Source organism: Camelina sativa, chromosome 13 (genome assembly GCF_030686135.1).
Source record: "Camelina sativa cultivar CO46 ecotype springtype chromosome 13, ASM3068613v1".
Lineage (NCBI taxonomy): Eukaryota > Viridiplantae > Streptophyta > Magnoliopsida > Brassicales > Brassicaceae > Camelina > Camelina sativa.
In genome coordinates, this window is record NC_141892.1 from 17563896 (window position 1) to 17588704 (window position 24809).

Sequence of the window (24809 nt, forward strand, 5' to 3'; positions counted from 1 at the left end):
AAGAAAATGCTTCCGAGCCGCTTGTTCTTCTGACCTATGAACCTCTTGCTGAGCCAAACCAGGTGGATAGTGATCACACGAGTGCTGACATCGATGTCCCCTCACAGGAATCGACCGTAGTTCTCCCTAGGCGAAGTGAACGACTTAAATTTCATCCGTCGACTTGGAGAGAGAAACGGGTTTACTACAATAATCAGGCAGTGGCTCACCCAATTCAAGCTATGTGTTCACTTGACCTTGTTCCTCAAGACCATGCCGCATTTCTCACCAAGATCGATGCTCAGTTCGTTCCTCAAACCTATGATGAGGCTAAAGAACACAAGGAATGGCTAGCGGCTGTTGATGATGGACCGGTGCGATGATCCGTAATCATACTTGGGACAAGGCTGAGCTTCCGAAAGGGAAGAAGGCGGTCAGCTCCAAATGGGTCTTCACAATTAAGTATTTGAGCAATGGTGATGTGGAGCGCTAAAAGGCTCGTCTTGTTGCTCGCGGTTTTACATAGACCTATGGCGCTGATTACACGGATACATTTTCCCCGGTCGCCAAGCACCACACCGTCCGCGTTGTTCTTTCTCTTGCTACGAACTTCTCGTGGGACCTTTGGCAGATGGACGTCAAGAATGCCTTTCTTCAGGGGGAGCTCGAAGAAGAGGTCTACATGCATCCTCCCCCAGGCTTGGAGAACATAGTTGCTCCGGGCAACGTTCTTCCCCTCCGCAAGGCTATCTACGGCTTGAAATAATCCCCTAGGGCGTGGTATCATAAACTTAGCTCTACGCTTCGTACCAACGGCTTTAGGCGATCGGAAGCGGACCACACCTTGTTTACTCTCCACACTGCCGGTGGTCGCGTGGTGGTCCTTGTTTATGTTGATGATATAATCTTCACCGATGATGATAAAGATGGAGTCTCTACCACTAAGGCTCTTCTTCACTCTGCGTTTGACATAAAGGACCTTGGCGAACTCAAATATTTCCTTGGGATAGAAATCTCTCGATCTCCGGTAGGGCTGTTCCTCTCTCAACGAAAGTATACGCTGGATTTACTCCAAGAAACTGGTAAACTTGGCGCTAAACCAGTCTCTACGCCACATGAAGAGGGTTACCAGGTCAAGCGAAAGGGGGAGATGAAGAAATCACCAAATGCTCCAGTGAACAAGTTGGCTGAGCCATATGAGGATGTGGGGAGATATCGTAGGTTGGTGGGGAAGTTGATCTATCTCACCATCACAAGACCGGATCTTTGCTATGCCATGAATCAAGTTAGCCAACATATGAAAGCACCAACAAACTTCGATTGGAACACGATAGAGAGGATCCGTTGTTATCTTAAGGGGAGCCCTGGCCGAGGCATTTGGATGGGGAAGAACAACAACACTAAGCTCGTTGGCTATTGTGACGCGGACTATGCGGGTGATACAACCGATAGGAAATCCACGACAGGGTATTGCACGTTCGTTGGAGGAAACCTAGTAACTTGGAAGTCGAAGAAACAGAAAGTTGTGTCTCAATCAAGTGCCGAGTCGGAATATAGGGCTATGAAGAAGCTCACAAACGAGCTTACATGGCTCAAAGGCCTCCTCAAGGACCTTGGAGTGGAGACTGACAAACCGATCACTATGCATTGTGACAACAAGGCGGCAATACACATAGCAACCAACTCGGTCTTCCATGAAAGAACTAAGCATATCGAGGTAGATTGCCATAAGGTGCGAGAGAAGATTGAAGAAGGTGTAGTCTTACCGTGTTACATGCCAAGCAAAGACCAATTGGCGGACATCTTCACAAAGGCCACTAGTCCACAAATTTGCGAATACATCTCTAGAAAGCTTGGACTAGTAGATCCCACACACCCATGAGAAACTCCTCTAATCCGTAGGGATCATACTCTTTTCCTTAACATGGTTTTGTCCCATGTGGTTTTCTATGTTAAGGTTTTTAACAAGGTGATTCCTTACAGGTTCCAAGCTTAGCCGTTCCACTTGGCTAAGCTTGAGGGGGAGTATTGCCCATGGTACACTCGAGACTTGAGGTTGTCCGTACGGTTGTCCGTACGGTTGTCCGTACGGTCGTCCGTACATATACCATTAAGGCCAAGGCCTATCGAGTGTAATGAGAAGAGATGAGGTTGGATTACCTACCAAAGCCCATTAGAAGGATCTCGAAGAAGCTATGGAGCCGTTGGAGGATAAGGTCACGAGATAATTTCCCATAGGGAGACAAGGTCACGTCGCTATCACCCTTGGGATCAATCCCTTCTCTCTCTTTATGTCTCTATCTACAAGTTGTCGAGTGTAATAGGTTGTTGCCCTAGTTTTTCTTCCATATAAGGCTCTTAGCCGACATTGTAAACCATATACTAATAGAATCTCATCATTCACAATACTCTCTCTACTCTACCTCTCTCAAACTTTGCTCTTACTTCCGCTTAAATGATTTAAACCAACATTTGGAGTGTTTAGACAACACTTAAGCCCATTTTATCCCAAAACAGGCTTAAACCGAGAAAACATTGATTTGAACCGAGAGAAAACATTGATTCGAAGCAATAAGCAGCTTCGCTACTCTTTCTATGGTCAAAATATGTAATAATCCAATGCAATTGACTAATTATAAGAGTTCGGGTTGAATTTGGAGTGTTTAGACACCACTTATACCCATTTTGTCCTGAAAGAGGCTTAAACCGAGAAAACAGGCTAAAACCGAGAGAAAACATTGATTCGAAGCTGTAAACAGCTATGTAACACTTTCTAGGGTCAAAATATGTAACAATCCAATGCATTTGACTAATTATAAGAGTTCGGGTTGAATTTGGAGTGTTTAAACACCACTTATACCCATTTTGTCTTGAAACAGGCTAAAACTGAGAAAACATTGATTCTAAGAAGTAACAGTGTTGTTACTGTTTCTAGAGTCAGAATATGTGACATTCCAATGAAATTTACTGATTGTAAGAGTTTGGGATGAATTTGGAGTGTTTAGACAACACTTAAACCCGTTTTATCCCATAAGAGGCTTAAACCGAGAAAACAGGCTAAAACCGAGAGAAAACATGGATTCTAAGCAGTAAACAGCATTTTTACTGTTTCTAGGGTCAGAATGTGTTACATTCCAATGCAATTGACTAATTGTAAGAGTTCGGGATGAATTTGGAGTGTTTAGACACCACTTATACCCATTTTGTTCCGAAACAGGCTTAAACCAAGAAAACAGGCTAAAAACGAGAGAAAACATTGATTCGAAGCAATAAAAAGCTATGTTACTCTTTCTAGAGTCAAAATATGTAACAATTCAATGCATTTGACTAATTATAAGAGTTCGGGTTGAATTTGGAGTGGTTAAACACCACTTATACCCATTTTGTCTTGAAACAGGCTAAAACTGAGAAAATATTGATTCTAAGCAGTAAACAGAGTTGTTACTGTTTCTAGGGTGAGAATGTGTGACATTCCAATGCAATTGACTAATTTTAAGAGTTCGGGATGAATTTTGAGTGTTTAGACAACACTTAAACCCGTTTTATCCCAAAACAGGCTTAAACCGAGAAAACAGGCTAAAACCGAGAGAAAACATTGATTCCAAGCAGTAAACAGCTATGTTACTCTTTCTAAGGTCAAATTATGTAACAATCCAATGCATTTGACTAATTATAAGAGTTCGGGTTGAATTTGGAGTGTTTAGACACCAGTTATATCCATTTTGTCCCGAAACAGGCTTAAACCGAGAAAACAGGCTAAAACCAGGAGAAAACATTGATTTTAGCAGTGACCAGCTATGTTACTCTTTCTAGGGTCAAAATATGTAACAATCCAATGCATTTGACTAATTATAAGAGTTCGGGTTGAATTTGGAGTGTTTAAACACCACTTATACCCATTTTGTCTTGAAACAGGCTAAAACTGAGAAAACATGGATTATAAGCAGTAAAGAGCGTTATTACTGTTTCTAGGGTCAGAATGTGTGACATTCCAATGCAATTGACTAATTATAAGAGTTCGGGATGAATTTGGAGTGTTTAGACAACATTTAAACCCATTTTATCCCAAAACAGGCTTAAACCGAGAAAATATTGATTCGAAGCAGTAAACAGCTATGTTACTCTTTCTAGGGTCAAAATATGTAACAATCCAATGCATTTGACTAATTATAAGAGTTTGGGTTTAATTTTGAGTGTTTAGACACCACTTTTACCCATTTTGTCCCGAAACAGCCTAAAACCGAGAAAATATAGATTTGAAGCAGTAAACACCTTTGTTACTGTTTCTAGGGTAAGAATGTGTGACAATCCATTGCATTTGACTAAATGTTAGAGTTCGGGATGAATTTGGAGTATTTAGACAACACTTAAACCCGTTTATCCCAAAACAGGCTTAAACAGGCTAAAACTGAGAGAAAACTTTGACTCGAAGCAGTAAATAGCTATGTTACTCTTTATAGGGTCATAATATGTAACAATCCAATGCATTTGACTAATTATAAAAGTTTGGGTTGAATTTGGAGTGTTTAAACACCACTTATACCCATTTTGTCTTGAAACAGGCTAAAACTGAGAAAACATTGATTCTAAGCTGTAAACAGCGTTGTTACTGTTTTTAGGGTCAGAATGTGTGACATTCCAATGCAATTGACTAATTTTAAGAGTTCGGGATGAATTTGGAGTGTTTAGACACCACTTATACCCATTTTGTCCTGAAACAGGCTTAAACCGAGAAAAAGGCTAAAACTGAGAGAAAACATTTATTCAAAGCAATAAACATCTATGTTACTCTTTCTAGGGTCAAAATATGTAACACTCCAATGCATTTAACTAATTATAAGAGTTCCGGTTGAATTTCAAGTGTTTAGACACCACTTATACCCATTTTGTCATAAAACAGGCTTAAACAAAGAAAACAGGCTCAAACCGAGAGAAAACATTGACTTGTATCAGTAAACAGCTATGTTACTCTCTCTAGGGTCAAAATATGTAACAATCCAATGCATGTGACTAATTATAAGAGTTTGGGTTGAATTTGGAGTATTTAGACACCACTTTTACCCAATTTGTCCCGAAACAGGCTAAAACCGAGAAAATATAGATTTGAAGCAGTAAAAAGTTTAATAACTGTTTCTAGGATAAGAATGTGTGACAATCCAATGCATTTGACTAATTGTAAGAGTTCGGGATGAATTTGGAGTGTTTAGACAACCATTAAACCCGTTTTATCCCAAAACAGGCTTAAACAGTCTAAAACCGAGAGAAAACATTGATTCGAAGCAGTAAACAGCTATGTTACTCTTTATAGGATCAAAATATGTAACAATCCAATGCATTTGACTAATTATAAGAGTTCGGGTTAAATTTGGAGTGTTTAAACACCACTTATACCCATTTTGTCTTGAAACAGGCTAAAACTGAGAAAACATTGATTCTAAGCAGTAAACAGCATTATTACTGTTTCTAGAGTCAGAATGTGTGACATTCCAATGAAATTGACTAACTGTAAGAGTTCGGGATGAATTTGGAGTGTTTAGACAACACTTAAACCCGTTTTATCCCAAAACAAGCTAAAACCGAGAAAACAGGCTAAAACCGAGAGAAAACATTGATTCGAAGCAGTAAACAGCTATGTTACTCTTTCAAGGGTCAAAATATGTAACAATCCACTGCATTTTACTAATTAGAAGAGTTCGGGTTGAATTTGGAGTGTTTAGACACCACTTATACCCATTTTGTCCCGAAACAGACTAAACCGAGAAAACAGGCTAAAACCGAGAGAAAACATTGATTCGAAGCAATAAACATCTATGTTACTCTTTATAGGGTCAAAATATGTAACAAACAAATGCATTTTACTAATTATAAGAGTTCGGGTTGAATTTGGAGTGTTTAAACACCACTTATACCCATTTTCTCTTGAAACAGGCTAAAACTGAGAAAACATTGATTCTAAGCAGTAAACAGCGTTCTTGCTGTTTCTAGGGTCAGAATGTGTGACATTCCAATGCAATTGACTAATTTTAAGAATTCGAGAAGAATTTGGAGTGTTTAGACAAAACTTAAACCCGTTTTATCCCAAAACAGGCTTAAACCGAGAAAATATTGATTTGAAGCAGTAAACAGCTATGTTACTTTTTCTAGGGTTAAAAAATGTAACAATCTAATACATTTGACTAATTATAAGAGTTTGGGTTTAATTCTGAGTGTTTAGACACCACTTTTACCCATTTTGTCCCGAAACAGGCTAATATAAATGGGGATCATGGTCACCTTGTCCGTACAGCCACCGTCCGTACATACTCTAGCCGGGCCGTCCGTACAACCGTGATGTCCAAACATGTATAGGCCCATTCGTTGTGTCACAAGCCTCATAGTGAACCAAGACAAGTCTCTAGATCCTTCTATTCCTACCGTTGGCGACTCAAGCAAGTGGGGGAGAAGAAGTCACATGTTAGGATAAAGAACAAGACATGTCACTTTCATGTCTTAATTACATTTAGCATCTTGTATTGAATATTCCTATTGCCTTCACATGTCTATATTTAGTTTGTATCTAGGTTCTAAATCAAGCAAGAAGTTGAATTCTTCTTCTACACTCTCTCTTACATTCCTACTCACTCACACAACCCTAAACCGCAAACTCTCCCTCTTGCACTATACTTTCTCCTCTTATCTTCTTCCTTGAATCTAAAACTTACATGGTATCAGAGCCTTGTTGCTCCTAGTTCTCAATCTCTCACCCATTCATCACTTCCGCCCTTATTACTTCCCTCACTTCTGTTTCAATCGCAAGAAGCGTTGGATAAAGCTATTGACCATGGAAGGCACCAAGACCTTGATTGTTCCAGTTACTCTCAAAGGAGAGAACTACTTGTTGTGGGCGAGGACCACAAAGACGGCACTATGCGGTCGAGGGCTTTGGACCCATATTACCACGAGTGAGGCTCCAAAGGAAGAGTCCACCATAGACGGCAAAGAAGCGGTCACAAGTGGTGGAGACAAATGGTTTCAAGAAGACCAAAGTGTTCTTGCCATCATTCAAAACTCTCTTGATGCTCCAATACTTGAGGCCTACTCATACTGCGAGATGGCCAAGGATCTGTGGGACACATTACAAAATGTGTTCGGCAACACCACCAATTTAAACCGAGTATTTGAGATCAAGAGGGCCATTAACAACCTAAGCCAAGAAGACATGGAGTTCACCAAACACTTTGGGAAGTTTCGGTCCCTTTGGGCTGAACTTGAGATGCTTAGGCCGGCCACACTTGATCCGGCCATACTGAACAAGAGGCGAGAGCAGGACAAGGTGTTCGGTCTACTTCTCACACTAAATCCTTCTTACAATGACCTCATCAAACATATCTTGAGGTCAGATAAGCTTCCTAGCCTAGATGAGGTGTGTAGCCAGATTCAAAAGGAGCATGGCTCCATGGGGCTGTTTGGTAACAAAGGAGAACTTGTAACCGCTAACAAGGCTGAAGTAGCGGTTGCAAACAAGAGCTACTATCGGCATGATGACAAGAATCCTCCAGTGTGCGACCACTGCAAGAAACCTGGTCACTTCAAGAGCCAGTGTTGGATACTCCATCCACATCTTAAGGTTAATCGACCAGTAAACAACCGCAGAGGACCTAGAGCACATCAAGCTACCGTAGAGCCTACTATCACCGAATCAAATCAGCGAATCATCGAAGGACAAGGAACTGCTCTAGCAGCGACGTCCGACCTGGTGAGGAAGTCAGATCTTGATGCCCTTATCAAAGCTCTCAAGGAAGCCTCTGGTAACTCCTATCTTGCTTTAAATCAAACTAAACCGCTTATAGTCGATTCTGGTGCGTCACACCATATGATTAGTGACTCCAAGTTAATAAGTGAAATTAAACCGGCAGTTGGAAATGTGATTATATCTAATGGTGAGAAAGTACCAGTTAAGGGAATAGGTAACTTAAAATTATTTGATAAGACTACTAAAGCATTTTACATGCCTAGCTTTACATCAAACCTTTTATCTGTTAAGAGAGCCACCACCGATTTAAATTGTTATGCTATATTTGGTCCTAACAATGTACATTTTCAGGATATTGATACCAGCCAAGTCCTTGGACAAGGAGTCTCTCAGGATGACTTATATGTTCTTGAAGACTTAAATCTATCTACTTCTAATGCTTCTTGTTTTAGTTCAGTTTCTGTTAAAGCAAACAATGCTATATGGCATGCTAGATTGGGACACCCTCATTCTCGCGCTTTAGAAATTATGCTTCCAAGTATTTCTTTTAAAAACAATGAATGTGAGGCTTGTATCCTTGGTAAACACTGCAAAACTGTTTTTCCAAAATCTTTAACTATTTATGAAAAATGTTTTGACTTAGTTCACTCAGATGTGTGGATATCTCCTTGTTTGTCTAGAGAAAATCAAAAGTATTTTGTTACCTTCATTGATGAAAAGTCTAAATATACCTGGCTAACCTTGTTACCTACTAAGGATAGGGTTCTTGAAGCTTTCATTAGTTTTCAAAAATATGTGACTAACCATTACAATGCTAAAATCAAAATTTTAAGGTCAGATAATGGCGGCGAATACACTAGTCACTGAAACTGACTCTTTTTGTGGTTGGGTGAATGATGTATGGAATGATGATGTATGGAATGAATAGATGTCAGGGTGTTCCAATTCCCCTTATGCAATTGTAGTATAAGAGGTGTCAATCCAATCTGAGTGCTTGTGAACAATCAAGATGTGCATATGAGTCTAAGTCAAGCCAATTGTAAAGATTGTTTGTCACTAACAATCCTATAATGAGATATGAAATGCAGAAAGTAAAACCAACTAGAACAAGATACTAAATGCAAACAGAACAGACAAATTAAAGCTATAATGAAACTAGAACAGAAATAGACACTATGCTGATGAACTAATGCAAGACAAGTAATGAACAGAAAACTAAGCGAATGCAATGGAAATGAAAAAGGAATGAAACAAGACAATCACAAATCATAAACACAAGTTCTGGGGACGAACTCGAGCAGCACTCGACCGAGTGTAGGTCGAGTACAGGGTCGAGCTAGACTAAACGTGAAAACAGAGCAACAAAAGAAAAACAGAGCAATGCAAAAACGAATCAAACAACAAGCAAGCAATGATATTTAGACTAAGATATTAATAAACAAAGAAGGCCTTGAGGAGGGATTCATGGGCTGAACTAATCATTGTGGTTATCTAACTTGGTCAACAAATCTCAAGCAAACTTTGAGCTGATCTCTAGACATACTATTCTAAGACATGTTTAATCCACTCTCATGGCAAGAAACAATCAAACCTATGCATTTCTAGATTTGTTCTCACAAAGTAAAGAATCTACACAAGCAGGCATTAAGCAATACATCTCAAACCAAACAAGACTTCTAATCTCTTAGCAAGCCTAATGGTAAGCTCTAGATCTAGCCTTATCTATGCTCCTTAGACATTGGTGTGATGCTAAGATGCTTGAAATCAAACCCTACCTTCTCAGATATAGGATCAGCATTAAGAACATCTATCCTAGAAGAGATCTACAACAATCAAGCTTGACCAAATCAAATAAACCACAAGATCAACCCAGCCTAACCCATCCTCAAGGTCCTAAACAAACTACTCACAAGAACACATGGTGAAATAAGTCAAAAACCCAGAAAATATTGAAACTTGCATCATTAGAAAGATGAAACAGAGATCTACAATATTGATGAAGAAATAAAACTCGAAATCTTAATATTTTGAAAGTTATGAAACAAACAAAATACAAGAATCTAGTCTTTCTTTCTTAAAACAAGTACAAAATCTAAAATAAAAGAAAGTGCAAAAGGAATAAATCTAAAAAAGGTAAAAACTAGTTTTGAGACTCTCTAAAAAGCTGGACCCTTTGGTGGCTGCAGGTACAAGGACCTTATATAGGAGATGAGGTGGAAGCCCTAAAAATACAAAAAGTCAAAGCAGTCAACGGCTCGGTCAACTCGACTAGTTCTCGGTCGAGTGGCTGGTCGAGCTGGCTTCTCTCGTGCATTCTCCACTCGGTCGAGTCCTTCCCAGCACACGGTCGAGTGTCTGGTCGAGTGTGCGGTCGAGTTGGACTCTGGACCTTGATTCTACAGCCTTAACTCTCTTGTTTTCTCCTCAGGATTGCTTCACTTCTCCTCAGCATTGCTTCCATGCTCCTTAAGCTCCAAAATCACCTGTTTATGCATGAAAAGATGCAAATGCAATGCAACTATACTCTAATGCATGATTAGTCCTAAAGCTACACAATAATGGCCTAAATGGATAGCAAAAGATGCAAACGTTGTGAATAAACTAAGGGAAAACAAGGTAAAATATATGAACATCAACACCCCCAAACTTAGTCTTTGCTTGCCCTCAAGCAAATAATCAAGACGAAAGAAGGTAGGTGAGGTTTGAAAGTGGGATCTCAGCTCCTAAAGCTTGCAAATAGACTATCTAGAATCAATGTCCAAGTTACTAGTACTATGATGCAAGTTGAATGAGCTATACTTAAAAATTTTAGACAAGCATATCACAACCTTTACTGATTTGAGCCTTAGATACCCACATGCATTCAAATCAACCATTCCTTTTAACATTCATTAATCAAGAACATGAATCAATTATATGCAATGCTTAAACTCATTTGGCTTGGCAATAAAAGGTTTAGAGACAATGATGGTCTCTCTTTAGAGTGGGGTTTATCAATATCAAAGTTCTCTCATAAAAAATGGATTGAGCTTTAGAAGAATGCTAAAGGTAAGAACACTTAGACATATACAAGAATAAAACCTTGTCTACCCAAAGGCTCCCAAAGTGTTTTATCCTAGCAATCTAAACCCAAATGATCCTAGTTCTACCCTTTAACTTCTTCTCTTCTTTTTCAACCTTTTCTCTTTTGGTTTTCAAGTCTTAGGAGATGTTTCTTATTTGATCTTTCTAGTGGGATGGGGGATTCTTACTTATTTGCTATGGTTCTCTTTTCTTCTTATTCTTAAGACATATAAGCATTTTGCTAGACTTCTCTTTTTCTTTCTTTTCTTTTCTTTAATTAGAACCATTCCCAACATTTTTTTTACTTCCCATCCTTTCACTAGACTTTTACTTAAACACATTCTCCTCTTAAAGACTCTACCCTCTTTTCTTTCTCTTTTTCCTCTTTTCTTTTCATAACAACCAAGTCCCAAACCCAACAAGTGAACCACCTAGTCCTATCTAGTTTGAAAAATGCAAACTAGAACTACACAAGGCTTTACTCTTGTCAGTTCAAACCTAACACTTTCTACCAAGCTCAATCCCAAAAATAGGCCTCACACACACAAGAATAAACATGGTTTGAAAGAAGGTTTGGTTTAGGGGTAGGGGAACTGATTCTTAATGAGGAAATCAGCTACTTGGATCAACAAGAGTGGTAAAAAGGAAGAAGATGATCCAAATATGTATATGGTATCCATGAGTTTAAAACAATGCACACATTGATAATTGAAAGTCAATATTAGGTTCTTATAAATAGGAAATGGTTTCAAATCTCAACATGCTTCAATTTAGAGCAAATGCAATGTAGGAATTCAAGGCTTGGTTCAATCTTATGCTTCTAACCACTCAACTAGCATCAAAGTACTATTAACTTGGGCATTGATCCTAGTCTAGTGAATAAACAAGCTAACAAGGGAATACTCATCATAGATCCCTAATGCAAATACTATACAATCCTACATGAAACATGCTAAACAAGATCCTAATATGCAATGCAAACTACATGAACACTCTTTTTTTTATAAAGAATTTTCAAAAAATTTCAAATTTTTAGGGTTTTTCTATGTCTTAGATGATATGCAAATACTAACATGTTGATGCTAAAAATTTGAAATAAGAATCACAAAACACATGTCAAATGCTATCTCAAACCCTCCCCCAAACTTAAATCACACAGTCCCTGTGTGAAAGAAATTTGATTGAGGATTCAAGATGAAAAACAAAAACAAAACACAATGTCAAATGCATTGATATTTACAAGTGAAGGTGATAGTGGTACCTTAGGGATTGTGGAAGTAGTTTTCCACATCCATCTGCATGCTGTCATAGGAGTAGTTGGGGTCTTGCTGGTTACTTGGAGGTGGAGATTGGGGCAGCTCGACGATGGGAATCGACCGGGACTCGGTCGAGTACGTGCTCGAGTGGGGGGGTCGAGCCTGACCACGAGTCTTCTTTTCCTCTTCTATCTTGTCTCCCTTGCTTCCCTGATCGTGAAAATACCAAAACAAAATCAAAATACCAAAAACCTTAAACAATATGTACATGGATACCTTAGGGACTTCCTCCCTAGTGAGCTTGTTTAAAGTCACTAAGCTTGACTTTGGTGTCCTTTTTAGACTTGGTTTAGATACCAATGAGGTGATGAAATCCTCCCTGGAACCTCTTGATCACTGTAAAGTTGATCCTTGATCTCCTCACCCTTAACACACAAACCATATTTCTTCTTGATTTTGAGCCTTGGTCTTGCTTTCCTTAAGGACCTCTTGTTCAGCTTAACTTGAAGATCCTCAACCATACTAGTCAACTCTTGAACTGACCTCTTAAGCTTTTCCACAGAATCATCTTGAAAGGAGAGCTTAGCCTTTGGAGTTGCTTCACCACTTAAACCTTCTTGACCTCCTTTGTCCTTGATAGTAAAAGGTTGATCATCAATGGTAGGAAGGTTGGTTGGGTTATAGATGTTAAACTTCATGGCTATATCTTCAGCAATGTTCAAGGTCACAACACCCTCTTTGACATCAATAACTGCTCCAACAGTGGCTAGGAATGGCCTTCCAAGAATGATTAGATCTTCAGGTTCCTTGTCCATCTCCAACACCACAAAATCAGTGTGAACCCTTGCCTTCCCTATCTTGACTGGGACATTCTCCAACCTTCCAACTATCTCCTTGTTTGACCCATCAGCTAGACATATATGAAGGTTGGTGGATTTGAAATCAGTTCTCCCAAGCTTTTGTGCTATGGAGTATGGCATCACACTTGTTGAAGCTCCCAAATCACAAAGGCATTGGTTGTAGTGAAGATAGCTAAGTGTGCAAGGTAGATAGAATGGACCTGGATCCTTAAGCTTGATTGGAATGATAACTCCTCCAAGGTCCTCAAGATCCTTCTCATCTTGAGCTTCAGCTTTCTTCTTTGACAAATCAAGCAAAAAATCTTTGTAGAGAAGATATGGATCATACTGTTCCAAGGCAGGTCCTCTCTCTTTTTCTTGGTAAGCAATGGTGATCTCTTGTATGGCCAACACTTCCTCAACCACAGCTTCTTCCTTTAAAACCCTCTCTTCTTGTTGTTGCTTAGCCATCATCTCCTTTCTCTCAATGATTTCCCTAAGCTCCTTAATCTTTTGTGCCTTGAAACGTCCTGGGAATGGAAGAGGTGGCTTGTAAGCAGGAGGAATGTACTTAGCAGGCTTGACAGCTTCTGAGTCTGCAACTCGATCGACCACTCGAGCATGCACTCGGTCGAGTGGCTGTTCGAGTACCTGGTCGAGTGCAATAACGGACTCCAGTTGCTTTGCACAAACGTCACTTGGGGCTTCAGTAACTAATGAATTCCCCCAAACTTTGACTTCACTGTCCTCAGTGACTTCCTCATCAGAGATATGAATGGCTTTTGCAGTGAACTCCCTTGGATTTTGAACAGCTTTTCCAGGGAGTTGGTTGGGTTTAGGAGCTGAAGTAGAGGCAATGTTACTCTCCATATACTTCACTCTGGAATTGAGACCTTCAAACTTCATGTTCAGATCATTGTACTGTGATGTGAGCTTTTGATTCAATTCAGCAAACTGTTTGGCTTCCTCAATCTTGCCTTGTGTTTGCCCAATCAACAACTGTTGCATCATTGCTCTTAAGTCTTGTTCCTGGCCTTGGTTAGTCTGAAACCCTGGTGGGGGACACAATTGGGGCTGGAACACTTGATGTTGTTGCTTGGGGATGTAGTTTCGGTGCTGTTGTTGAGGCTAAGGAGGTGGATAGACTTGGTCTTGAGGGTTGGCCACATTGGTGCTCCTATAAGAGAGATTGTTGTTTTTGAAACCTCCTTGGTTGTAGCCTTTGAATCCTCCCTGGTTTTGCATGTAGCACAACTCAGCAAATTCAGGCTCCCCCTCTTGAACTGGAGCTTCTTCTGCACCAATGAAGTGAATGGACTTGGACTGGCTTAGGAGTATCTTGTCAAGCTTCTCATTGACCATCTTCAAATCCTTCTTATACTTGTCCTCTTGATCAGTTGAGGAGCCCCTTATGGTCCTATCATAATCCTCGTTATAATTGCCATCAGATTGAGCAAGATTCTCAACTAATTCCCATCGTTCTTCCACATTCTTGTTGAGGAAGTTGCCATTAGAGACTGTATCAAGAAGCATTCTTATCTTGGGAAGCACTCTTCTATACAAGGTGCTTAGAAATGACTTATTGCTGAAACCATGGTGAGGACACTGAGTCTGGAATCCTTTAAACCTCTCCCAAGCTTCACAAAAGCTCTCATTATTCCTTTGAGCAAACCCAGAAATTTCATTCCTCAACCTAGCAGTCCTTGCATTGGAGAAAAACTTGGCCAGAAAAGCTTTCTTGCATGCATCCCATGTGGTGATAGCTCCAGTAGGAAGAGTCTTCTCCCAAAGGTGAGCTTTGTCTCAAAGAGAAAATGGGAAAAGCCTTAATTTGAATCCATCTTCACTCACTCCATTGATCTTTGTGAGTCCACATATTCTGTCAAACTCATCAAGGTGATCTAGTGGATCCTCCATTGGCAACCCATGAAATTTGTTGGCTTGTATCATTGAGATCAATCCACTCTTGATCTCAAAGTTATTGTTTGCTACTGAAGGTGGCACAATTCCAGCCCTTTGGTTGTGGGTATTGGGTGCATCTCCTGCACCAATGTGCCTTAGTCTCTGCTCATGGATAGCTGGTTGCTCCATGATGTCTTGACCTTGTTGTTGTTGAACTACTCTCTTTTGCTTATGTCCCAAACCCTTTTGTAGCTTGTGGATGTTGTCAATAGGCTGTTGAAGACATTCTTTGCCTTTTGACCTTGTGTGCATCAACAAACTCTACTCCAGACTCGAACAGGTACACGACCGAGCGCAGGCTCAAGTGGGTGGTCGAGTCGACTGGGAAGTAATGGCTATTTGGATCCGGCTTCTGGCTCGATCAAGTGCTCGATCACAGCTCGGTCGAGTGGTGGTCGAGTGGGTACCTGAAACACAAAACATCCAAGCAAAGGAAGATTCGAGTTCAGTAACGTCACAAGTGTTTAAACGAACTTAATCTTAGACTAATATTGATCCTAAATGTCACAAAACAAACTCAAATGGGCAACGGCGCCAAATTGAAACTGACTCTCATGGGCAACAGCGCCAAATTGAAACTGACTCTTTTTGTGGTTGGGTGAATGATGTATGGAATGATGATGTATGGAATGAATAGATGTCAGGGTGTTTCAATTCCCCTTATGCAATTGTAGTATAAGAGGTGTCAATCCAATCTGAGTGCTTGTGAACAATCAAGATGTGCATATGAGTCTAAGTCAAGCCAATTGTAAAGATTGTTTGTCACTAACAATCCTATAATGAGATATGAAATGCAGAAAGTAAAACCAACTAGAACAAGATACTAAATGCAAACAGAACAGACAAATTAAAGCTATAATGAAACTAGAACAGAAATAGACACTATGCTGATGAACTAATGCAAGACAAGTAATGAACAGAAAACTAAGTGAATGCAATGGAAATGAAACAGGAATGAAACAAGACAATCACAAATCATAAACACAAGTTCTGGGGACGAACTCGAGCAGCACTCGACCGAGTGTAGGACGAGTACAGGGTCGAGCTAGACTAAACGTGAAAACAGAGCAATGCAAAAACGAATCAAACAACAAGCAAGCAATGATATTTAGACTAAGATATTAATAAACAAAGAAGGCCTTGAGGAGGGATTCATGGGCTGAACTAATCATTGTGGTTATCTAACTTGGTCAACAAATCTCAAGCAAACTTTGAGCTGATCTCTAGACATACTATTCTAAGACATGTTTAATCCACTCTCATGGCAAGAAAAAATCAAACCTATGCATTTCTAGACTTGTTCTCACAAAGTAAAGAATCTACACAAGCAGGCATTAAGCAATACATCTCAAACCAAACAAGACTTCTAATCTCTTAGCAAGCCTAATGGTAAACTCTAGATCTAGCCTTATCTATGCTCCTTAGACATTAGTGTGATGCTAAAATGCTTGAAATCAAACCCTACCTTCTCAGATATAGGATCAGCATTAAGAACATCTATCCTAGAAGATATCTACAACAATCAAGCTTGACCAAATCAAATAAACCACAAGATCAACCCAGCCTAACCCATCCTCAAGGTCCTAAACAAACTACTCACAAGAACACATGGTGAAATAAGTCAAAAACCCAGAAAATATTGAAACTTGCATCATTAGAAAGATGAAACAGAGATCTACAATATTGATGAAGAAATAAAACTCGAAATCTTAATATTTTGAAAGTTATGAAACAAACAAAATACAAGAATCTAGTCTTTCTTTCTTAAAACAAGTACAAAATCTAAAATAAAAGAAAGTGCAAAAGGAATAAATCTAAAAAAGGTAAAAAACTAGGTTTTACTCTCTAAAAAGCTGGACCCTTTGGTGGCTGCAGGTACAAGTGCCTTATATAGGAATGAGGTGGAAGCCCTAAAAATACAAAAAGTCAAAGCAGTCAACGGCTCGGTCAACTCAACCAGTGCTCGGTCGAGTGCCTGGTCGGGCTGGCTTCTCTCATGCATTCTTCACTCGGTCGAGTCCTTCTCAGCACACGGTCGAGTGTCTGGTCGAGTGTGCGGTCGAGTTGGACTCCGGACCTTGATTCTACAGCCTTAACTCTCTTGTTTTCTCCTCAGGATTGCTTCACTTTTCCTCAGCATTGCTTCCATGCTCCTTAAGCTCCAAAATCACCTGTTTATGCATGAAAAGATGCAAATGCAATGCAACTATACTCTAATGCATGATTAGTCCTAAAGCTACACAATAATGGCCTAAATGGATAGCAAAAGATGCAAACGTTGTGAATAAACTAAGGGAAAACAAGGTAAAATATATGAACATCAGTCACGCATTCAAACAACACTTGAACAATCATGGCATTATCCACCAAACCAGCAGCCCATATAACCCCCAACAAAATGGTGTGGCCGAACGCAAGAATAGACATCTCATGGAGGTAGCCCGGTCCATGATGTTCCACACAAATGTTCCAAGGCGTTTTTGGGGAGATGCGGTCCTTGCGGCATGCTATCTTATAAACCGCATTCCCACTAAGATTTTACAAGACGTCTCTCCATTTGAGGTATTGAACAAAGAAAAGCCTACATTTCATCATTTACGTGTGTTTGGATGCACTTTTTTTGTGTTAAGACCAGGTAAATTACGAGACAAACTCGAGGCCAAAAGCACCAAAGCAATGTTCATTGGGTATTCCACCACACAAAAGGGATATAAGTGCTATGATCATGAGGCTAGACGAGTTCTTGTCTCTAGGGACGTGAAGTTTGTTGAATCTCATGGGTACTACAGCAAGAAAAATTGGGAAGATCTCCGAGATCTATCGACCTCGTCCTCCGATCGGGCGGTCAACCTCCGTATCATCCTCGAACGCTTAGGGGCCACAAATGATCGAGACGCACATCGTTCTCCTGGGCCAAACTCACCAGAAGGGCCCCAACCACCTCTAGACAGCAGAACTAGTGAGTCTACCGAGCCCTGTCCTCAGACAGATAAAGTCAACCAGTCAAACGATGAAGAGCTCAAATCGCCTAATCCGGACACCAGTATACATCCTGGAGGAGATACTGATCCACAAGACTCTGAAGATGAAGAAGATGATCATGATGAAGTTATCCCATTAAGACGCAGCCAACATCTCAAATTTCCCCCATCCAACTGGAAGAACACTCGGGTGTACTACAACAATGCAGCGGTAGCACACCCGATCCAAGCCGTATGTACGCTTGCCCATTTACCTATGGAACACCAAGTATTCCTCGGACAAGTTGATAGACACTGGATCCCACAAACATATGAAGAGGCCAAAGACCATAAGGTGTTGCGTGATGCAGTACAAGATGAGAGAACGGCCATGGAGACAAATCACACATGGGACGAGGCTGACGTACCTAAAGGAAAGAAGGCCGTTACGTCCAAATGGGTATTCACAATCAAGTATCGTAGTGATGGGGAGATTGAACGTTACAAATCACGACTTGTGGCAAAAGGCTTTACGCAAACGTGCGGGGAAGATTATAAAAATACGTTTGCTCCGGTGGCTAAACTACATACCGTTCGTGTGGTTCTATCATTGGCGGTCAACTTGAAATGGGAACTATGGCAGATGGACGTTAAAAATGCGTTCCTACAAGGTGAATTGGAGGATGAAGTATACATGAGACCACCACCTGGCCTAGAAGACACGATCGGTCCGGGCAAGGTACTTAAGCTGAACAAAGCAATCTATGGACTGAAACAATCACCAAGCGCATGGTACCACAAGCTAAGCTCGACCTTGCTCAGTCGAGGCTTCAGGAGATCCGAACCTGATCACACCCTGTTCACATATCCTAGCACCAAAGGTATTATAGTCATTCTTGTATATGTTGATGACATCATCATATCAGGAAATGACTCGGTAGGTATTCAAGAAACCAAAACATTTTTGAAGTCAGTGTTTGATATCAAGGACCTGGGTGAGTTAAAATACTTCTTAGGGATAGAAGTGTGTCGCTCGGAAGAGGGATTAATTCTATCTCAAAGAAAATATGCTATTGATCTCTTAAGTGATGTAGGGAAACTTGGATCAAGACCGGTTAGTACACCGCTGGATGAGAACTGCAAAGTTTGTCGTGAGGGGGAGCTAGAAGACCAACCATTTGAGAATGTAGCCCAATATAGGAGATTGGTCGGTAAGCTCATTTACTTAACTATTACACGACCAGATATTTGTTTTGCTGTGAATCAGGCCAGTCAGCACATGCAAGCTCCAAAGATCCACCACTGGAACATAGTCAACCGGATTCTTAAGTATATCAAAGGATCACCGGGCCAGGGTATTTGGATGGGATGCAACAACAACACGGAGCTTGTAGGCTATTGTGATGCGGACTATGCAGGAGACCGAGACGACCGGCGATCAACAACCGGCTACTGTACCTTTCTAGGAGGCAACCTAGTGACATGGAAGAGCAAGAAACAGAAAGTGGTATCTCTATCTAGTGTGGAGTCGGAGTATAGGGCGATGCGCAAACTTACTACTGAGTTGATGTGGCTCAAGAATCTACTTCAAGACCTTGGAGTTGAAATTACCAAGCCCATCACTATGCATTGTGACAATGAAGCAGCTATCCATATTGCAACCAACTCGGTGTTCCACGAGAGGACAAAACATATCGAAGTCGATTGTCACAAAGTTCGAGAGCAAATCCAACTAGGCGTCACCATTCCGTGTCACACCGAGAGCTCCGAACAATTGGCCGATGTATTCACAAAAGCAGCTAGCCCACAAGTGTGTGAGTACATACACTCAAAGCTTGGACTCATGGACCTCACTAAACCATGAAGCCTACACTCTTTTTCCCTTACCTAGAGTTTTTTCCAAGAGGTTTTCTATACTAAGGTTTTTAACGAGGTAGGTGATCATTGGTTCAAGCTTCAGTCTTGGGGTCCAATGACTAAGCTTGAGGGGGAGTATAAATTGGGATCATGGTCACCTTGTCCGTACAGCCACCGTCGTACATACTCTAGCCGGGCCGTCCGTACAACCGTGATGTCCAATCATGTAAAGGCCCATTTGTTGTGTCACAAGCCTCATAGTGAACCAAGACAAGTCTCTAGATCCTTCTATTCCTACCGTTGGCGACTCAAGCAAGTGGGGGAGAAGAAGTCACATGTTAGGATAAAGAACAAGACATGTCACTTTCATGTCTTAATTACATTTAGCATCTTGTATAGAATATTCCTATTCTTTCACATGTCTATATTTAGTTTGTATCTAGGTTCTAAATAAAGCAAAAAGTTGAATTCTTCTTCTACACTCTCTCTTACACTCCTACTCACTCACACAACCCTAAACCGCAAACTCTCCCTCTTTCACTATACTTTCTCCTCTTATCTTCTTCCTTAAATCTAAAACTTACAGCTAAAACCGAGAAAATATAGATTTGAAGCAGTAAACAGCTTTCTGATGTATCTGCATTTTACTTGTTTTAGATCCTCATTTGCATTCACTTTAGCATCATTTCATCCTGTGTTTGTAGCATTTGCGTCTCATTCTTGCATAAATTCACTCACTTAGTAGTTTTCCATTAGCATTGCATACATTGTTGCATATGGAGTTGTTATCAGGTTTTGGAGAGCTTTTGGGAACACGAAGCTGAGCAGAGTGCAAGGCAAAAGAGAGCTCGATCGAGCTGGGAAGACGAAGTGAAGCAGAGGAAGTCGAACCAAGGCAGAATGACCAACTGAAGCGGAATCTAGCCTAACGCATGCAGAGCAGAAGACAAGGCGGAGCGACTGACACAAGAGGCAGAGCTCGATCGAGCTGATTGAAAGAAAAGACGGTCGAGCTGTCTGAGACAAAGAAGAGCTCGATCGAGCTAAAGTGGAACGTGAAACCAAAGCTGGACAAGAGGAGAAAGCATAGCTCGATCGAGCTGTTGGAAGCAGAGGAGAGCGAGATCGTGCTAAGCATCAACCGACTTCAAAATCGTTGACTTTGACTAGGGTTTTCACAAGTTTAGTATAAATATGTCTCATTTGTTTAGACTAAGAAAGCTCCTTTTTAGCTATTTTTAGAACTTCTCTCAAGAAACAAAACGTGTTTAAGGCTTTGTAATTCGAATTCTCTTTTAATCTTTCAAGTTTTTATAGTTTTACATCTCTCTTTTATGCTTTAGTTTATATAATCTTGTTAATCTCTCTTTAATCTCTTTTCATAATTTTGCTTATTGAATTTTCTGGGTTTGGGTTCTTGAGCTTCATGATTTCTGAGTAGTGTTCTTAAAGTTCTTGAGGTTGGGTGAGATCCATGAGATTTTCTTAGTCTTTTCTAGGGTTTTGATGTTTAAATCTTTTAGATCCCTTCTGGATTAGTGTTCTTCATGCTAGCTTCTTTCTGATCATCTAAAGCTTGACCCGAGGCATTTCCACCCGAGAGGGCTTGGTGAAATGTCTGATCTAGCTAATACCGGAGATTTACGTGCCTAGCCTAAGATATTAGTTGTCTAGGGTGTTTATTGACATTGATTGATTGGTTGTTAATGTCTGCCTTGTTATGATTCGCTAAAGAGATTTAGGTCTGGAGGTAACTTGGCTTGAGGGTCTCTGTCACGAGAGTGGATTGACCTGTTGTTGAATCTTTCGTCTAGGGATAGCTTTGTTTAAAGTTTTATCGAATCTTTGTATTAAGACTAAGTTACTTAATGGATCATTGATACCCAGCCTCACGAGCTCTATTTTATCATCTGTTTGCATCAGTTTACGTTTTGCTTGTTTCGCTTAGCTCTGCTTAGTTTTGTTAGACACTGCTTAGTTTTGCTATTAGTTCTCCTTTTCTTTTGTTGCTTGCTCACTTAGGTTGTTAGAAAATCAAAACTAAGGTTCGCTTGACTTAGCTAGATTTGATTGCATCTTTTGTGGTTAATAGCTCACCCATTTGGTTTGACACCCTTTGTACTACAATGACAATTTAAGTGCTTAGGGAATTGAACTTCAGTAGAGTAGTAAAATCTTACTATCAATTTGGCGCCGTTGCCAATTGGGTGTTTGTCTGTTACATTTAAGATTTCAGATCTCTTAAGATCAAACTGTTTTTCTTTTATTTTCGTTTACTGACTTGTTGGCTGTCTATCTGTTTGCTTCAGGAACACTCCTTCGACACACAGCTCGAGCAGTGCTGTTGAGTTCTCTCTTGCATGCAAACACGCTCCCAAGGCAGTCATAATCTCCTTTTCTGTGACGACATCGATCGTTTACCCCGCGCGTTGAGACAGCAAAGGAATCAAGTCGGATTAGATCAACAAGATCACGTTGGTATAAATAACCAACAGCACGACCCTCATGCACCTGGTGCACAAAACAATCTGCCACGCCAACCACGACACATTGGCGCTGGTGATGCTCCTAACACCCACACGCAGCGTCAGGGAATTGTGCCTCCTTCCATCCCAAACAATAATTTGGAAATCAAGAGTAGTCTCATCTCTATGATTCAAGGCAACAAATTTCATGGCTTGCCGATGGAAGACCCTCTTGATTACTTGGACGAGTTTGACAGGCTCTGCAGCCTCAGAAAGATCAATGGTGTTAGCGAAGATGCATTCAAGCTGCACTTGTTCCCATTCTCTCTTGGTGACAAAGCACATCAGTGGGAAAAAGCTGTACCTCAGGGATCCATCACCTCTTGGGATGATTGTAAGAAGGCTTTTCTTGCGAAGTTCTTCTCTAACTCGTGGACTGCTAAGCTCCGCAATGCAATCTCCAGCTTTGCTCAGAAAAATGGTGAAACCTTCTGTGAAGCTTGGGAAAGATTCAAGAGCTCCACTACTAAATGTCCTCACCATGGTTTCAGTCAGGAATCCCTCCTTAGTACTCTCTACCGAGGCGTTCTGCCTAAGTTCAGGATGATGCTTGACACTGCAAGCAATGGCAACTTCGTGAACAAGGATGTTGAAGATGGTTGGGAGCTTGTTGAGAACTTAGCTCAATCTGACGGGAACTACAATGAGGATTATGATAGGACTGTTAGGAGCAACAACGATACTGATGACAACACCAAGAAGGAAATCAAGGCTCTTCATGAGAAATTTGACAGGATTTTGTTGGGTCAACAGAAGCAGGTAATTTCTGTCTGTGAAGCTGCGCAGATACAGGTCCCAGACGGGGAGGTTGATCCAACTGAGGAGTTATGCTACATTCAGAACCAAGGTGGCTACAATAGAGGTTTCAACAACTACAGAGCTAACCCGAATCTCTCCTACAGAAGCACAAACGTTGCTAATCCACAGGATCAGGTCTACCCTCAGCAACAACAACCTCAACAACAGCAGGCGCAGCAGCCGCACAAGCCCTTCGTTCCTTACAACCAGAATCAGAATTTTGCTCCGAAGCAGCAGTACTTTCAACCACAGCAGCAGGGCAACATGAGTGCACCTCCAGGTTTTCCACCTCAGGCACCACCTCCCGATATGACAACTATGCTTCAGCAACTTCTTCAAGGAAAAGCAGCTGGTGCTCAGGATGTTGCCAATCTCTGAAGTGCAACATAATTTTCACGATTTGAACACCAAAGTTGAGGCACTGAACTCTAAAGTGAAGTACCTAGAGAGCAACCACGCTACAACTTCTTCTGCAAAGCCTCAAGGCCAACTTTCAGGAAAAGCTATCCAAAACCCGAAAGAGTACCACCAAGCTCAAAGTATTACCCTTCGCAGTGGCAGAAAACTCCCATCTCAAACAGAACCTACTGCAATCACTGTGGACAGTGATGAACAAGATGGGGAGGACTTCTGTGAACCAGAGATTCAAGCTGAACAGAAGGAAGAGGAAGACAAGATCCAAGTTCAACCAGAGTTACAAGCTAAACCCTCGACTGAAAAAGCAACAGTTCCTGAAGCAAAGAAGCCAGTGTTCATCCCACCTCCTTACAAACCTAAACTTCCATTCCCAGGAAGGTTCAAGAAAGAGGTTGTGGCGAAGTACAAAGCAATTTTTGATAAACAAATGAAGGAGATCGAAGTGAAAATGCCTTTACTCGATGTTATTGCTCTCATACCTCAGTCCCACAAGTTTTTGAAAGATCTGGTAAATGAAAGAATCAAGGAGACTCGGGGGATGGTGGTACTAACTCATGAGTGCAGTGCTCTCATACAAAGGAAGGCTGTCATGGAAAAGCTCGGTGATCCAGGATGCTTCACTCTGCCATGCTCCCTTGGTCCATTCGCTTTCAATAATTGTCTCTGCGATCTTGGAGCATCTATCAGCTTGATGCCACTCTCCTTGGCTAAAAGTTTGAACAATGCAATATCGCTATGATTTTGGCTGACAGGTCTGTGAGGTATGCTAATGGTATCTTAGAGGATTTACCTGTCAGAGTTGGAGATGTGGAGATTCCTACTGACTTCGTAGTATTGGAGATGGATGAAGGACCAAAGGATCCTCTGCTTTTGGGAAGGCCATTCTTGGCAACAGCTAGAGCAATCATTGATTGCAAGAAAGGTCAGATAGAGCTAAACCTTGGTAAGGACTTCAAGATGAACTTTGACATTAAAGATGTCATGAAGAAGCCTACCATAGAAGGGCAACTGTTCTACATAGAAAGGATGGATCAGTTGGCAGATGAGCTACTTGAAGAGCTCAATGAACAGGATCATCTTCAGAGTGCTTTGACAAAGAATGGTGAAGATGGGTACCTACACTTGGAAACTGAAGCTTATCAGAAGATTTTGGACTCTCACAAAGAGGAAGAAGGATCTGCAGTCTTTGAGGACTTGAAAGCTCTACAAGCAGTGAATTTCAAGTGTGCAGACCAAGCAGAAAATCAAGGTTTGATGCTTTCACTCGACCTGCAAAGCTCTACAAGCAGTCCTGCGCCTGATGACTGGACTGAACTCAAAGCACCAAAGGTAGAACTCAAACCTCTACCAAAAGGGCTAAGGTACGCTTTCTTAGGCCCTAACTGTACTTACCCTGTCATAGTAAATGCTGAGCTTAGCCA

The 24809-nt window shown here is 40.9% G+C and overlaps 2 protein-coding genes and 2 non-coding genes across 4 annotated transcripts; 3 read left to right on the top strand and 1 right to left on the bottom strand.

Annotated features, from left to right (window-relative positions):
• The first annotated feature begins 623 nt into the window (after positions 1–623).
• On the top strand, positions 624–20560 carry LOC147929697 (uncharacterized). The gene is made up of 8 exons (XM_087480694.1): positions 624–655; positions 802–1200; positions 6691–7996; positions 8063–8249; positions 17467–18786; positions 18886–19002; positions 19210–19601; positions 20441–20560. Exons 1-8 carry the CDS (start codon positions 624–626, stop codon positions 20558–20560), a joined length of 3873 nt encoding a protein of 1290 aa, XP_087336820.1.
• LOC147929698 (small nucleolar RNA R71) lies at positions 14458–14564 on the top strand. The gene has a single exon (XR_015579043.1). It is a non-coding gene; the product is annotated as a small nucleolar RNA R71 (small nucleolar RNA).
• A 1448-nt stretch (positions 20561–22008) lies between the features above and the next one.
• Positions 22009–24127, top strand: LOC147929699 (uncharacterized). Its single transcript, XM_087480695.1, has 2 exons — positions 22009–23323; positions 23385–24127. The coding sequence occupies exons 1-2, from the start codon at positions 22009–22011 to the stop codon at positions 24125–24127; spliced, it is 2058 nt and encodes a 685-aa protein (XP_087336821.1).
• LOC147929700 (small nucleolar RNA R71) lies at positions 22555–22661 on the bottom strand. The gene has a single exon (XR_015578991.1). It is a non-coding gene; the product is annotated as a small nucleolar RNA R71 (small nucleolar RNA).
• Positions 24128–24809: the final 682 nt, after the last annotated feature.

Excerpts from the sequence above, each read along its gene's own strand:
- LOC147929697 (XM_087480694.1), top strand. The coding sequence starts at position 624 with ATGCCTTTCTTCAGGGGGAGCTCGAAGAAGAG. Across the intron at positions 8,250-17,466 it reads TTTAGAAATTATGCTTCCAA|GTAAATTACGAGACAAACTC; the intron begins GTATTTCTTTTA and ends TGTTAAGACCAG. Across the intron at positions 18,787-18,885 it reads GTTTGATATCAAGGACCTGG|GGAAACTTGGATCAAGACCG; the intron begins GTGAGTTAAAAT and ends TAAGTGATGTAG.
- LOC147929699 (XM_087480695.1), top strand. The coding sequence starts at position 22,009 with ATGCAAACACGCTCCCAAGGCAGTCATAATCTCCTTTTCTGTGACGAC. Across the intron at positions 23,324-23,384 it reads TCTTCAAGGAAAAGCAGCTG|TTGAGGCACTGAACTCTAAA; the intron begins GTGCTCAGGATG and ends TGAACACCAAAG.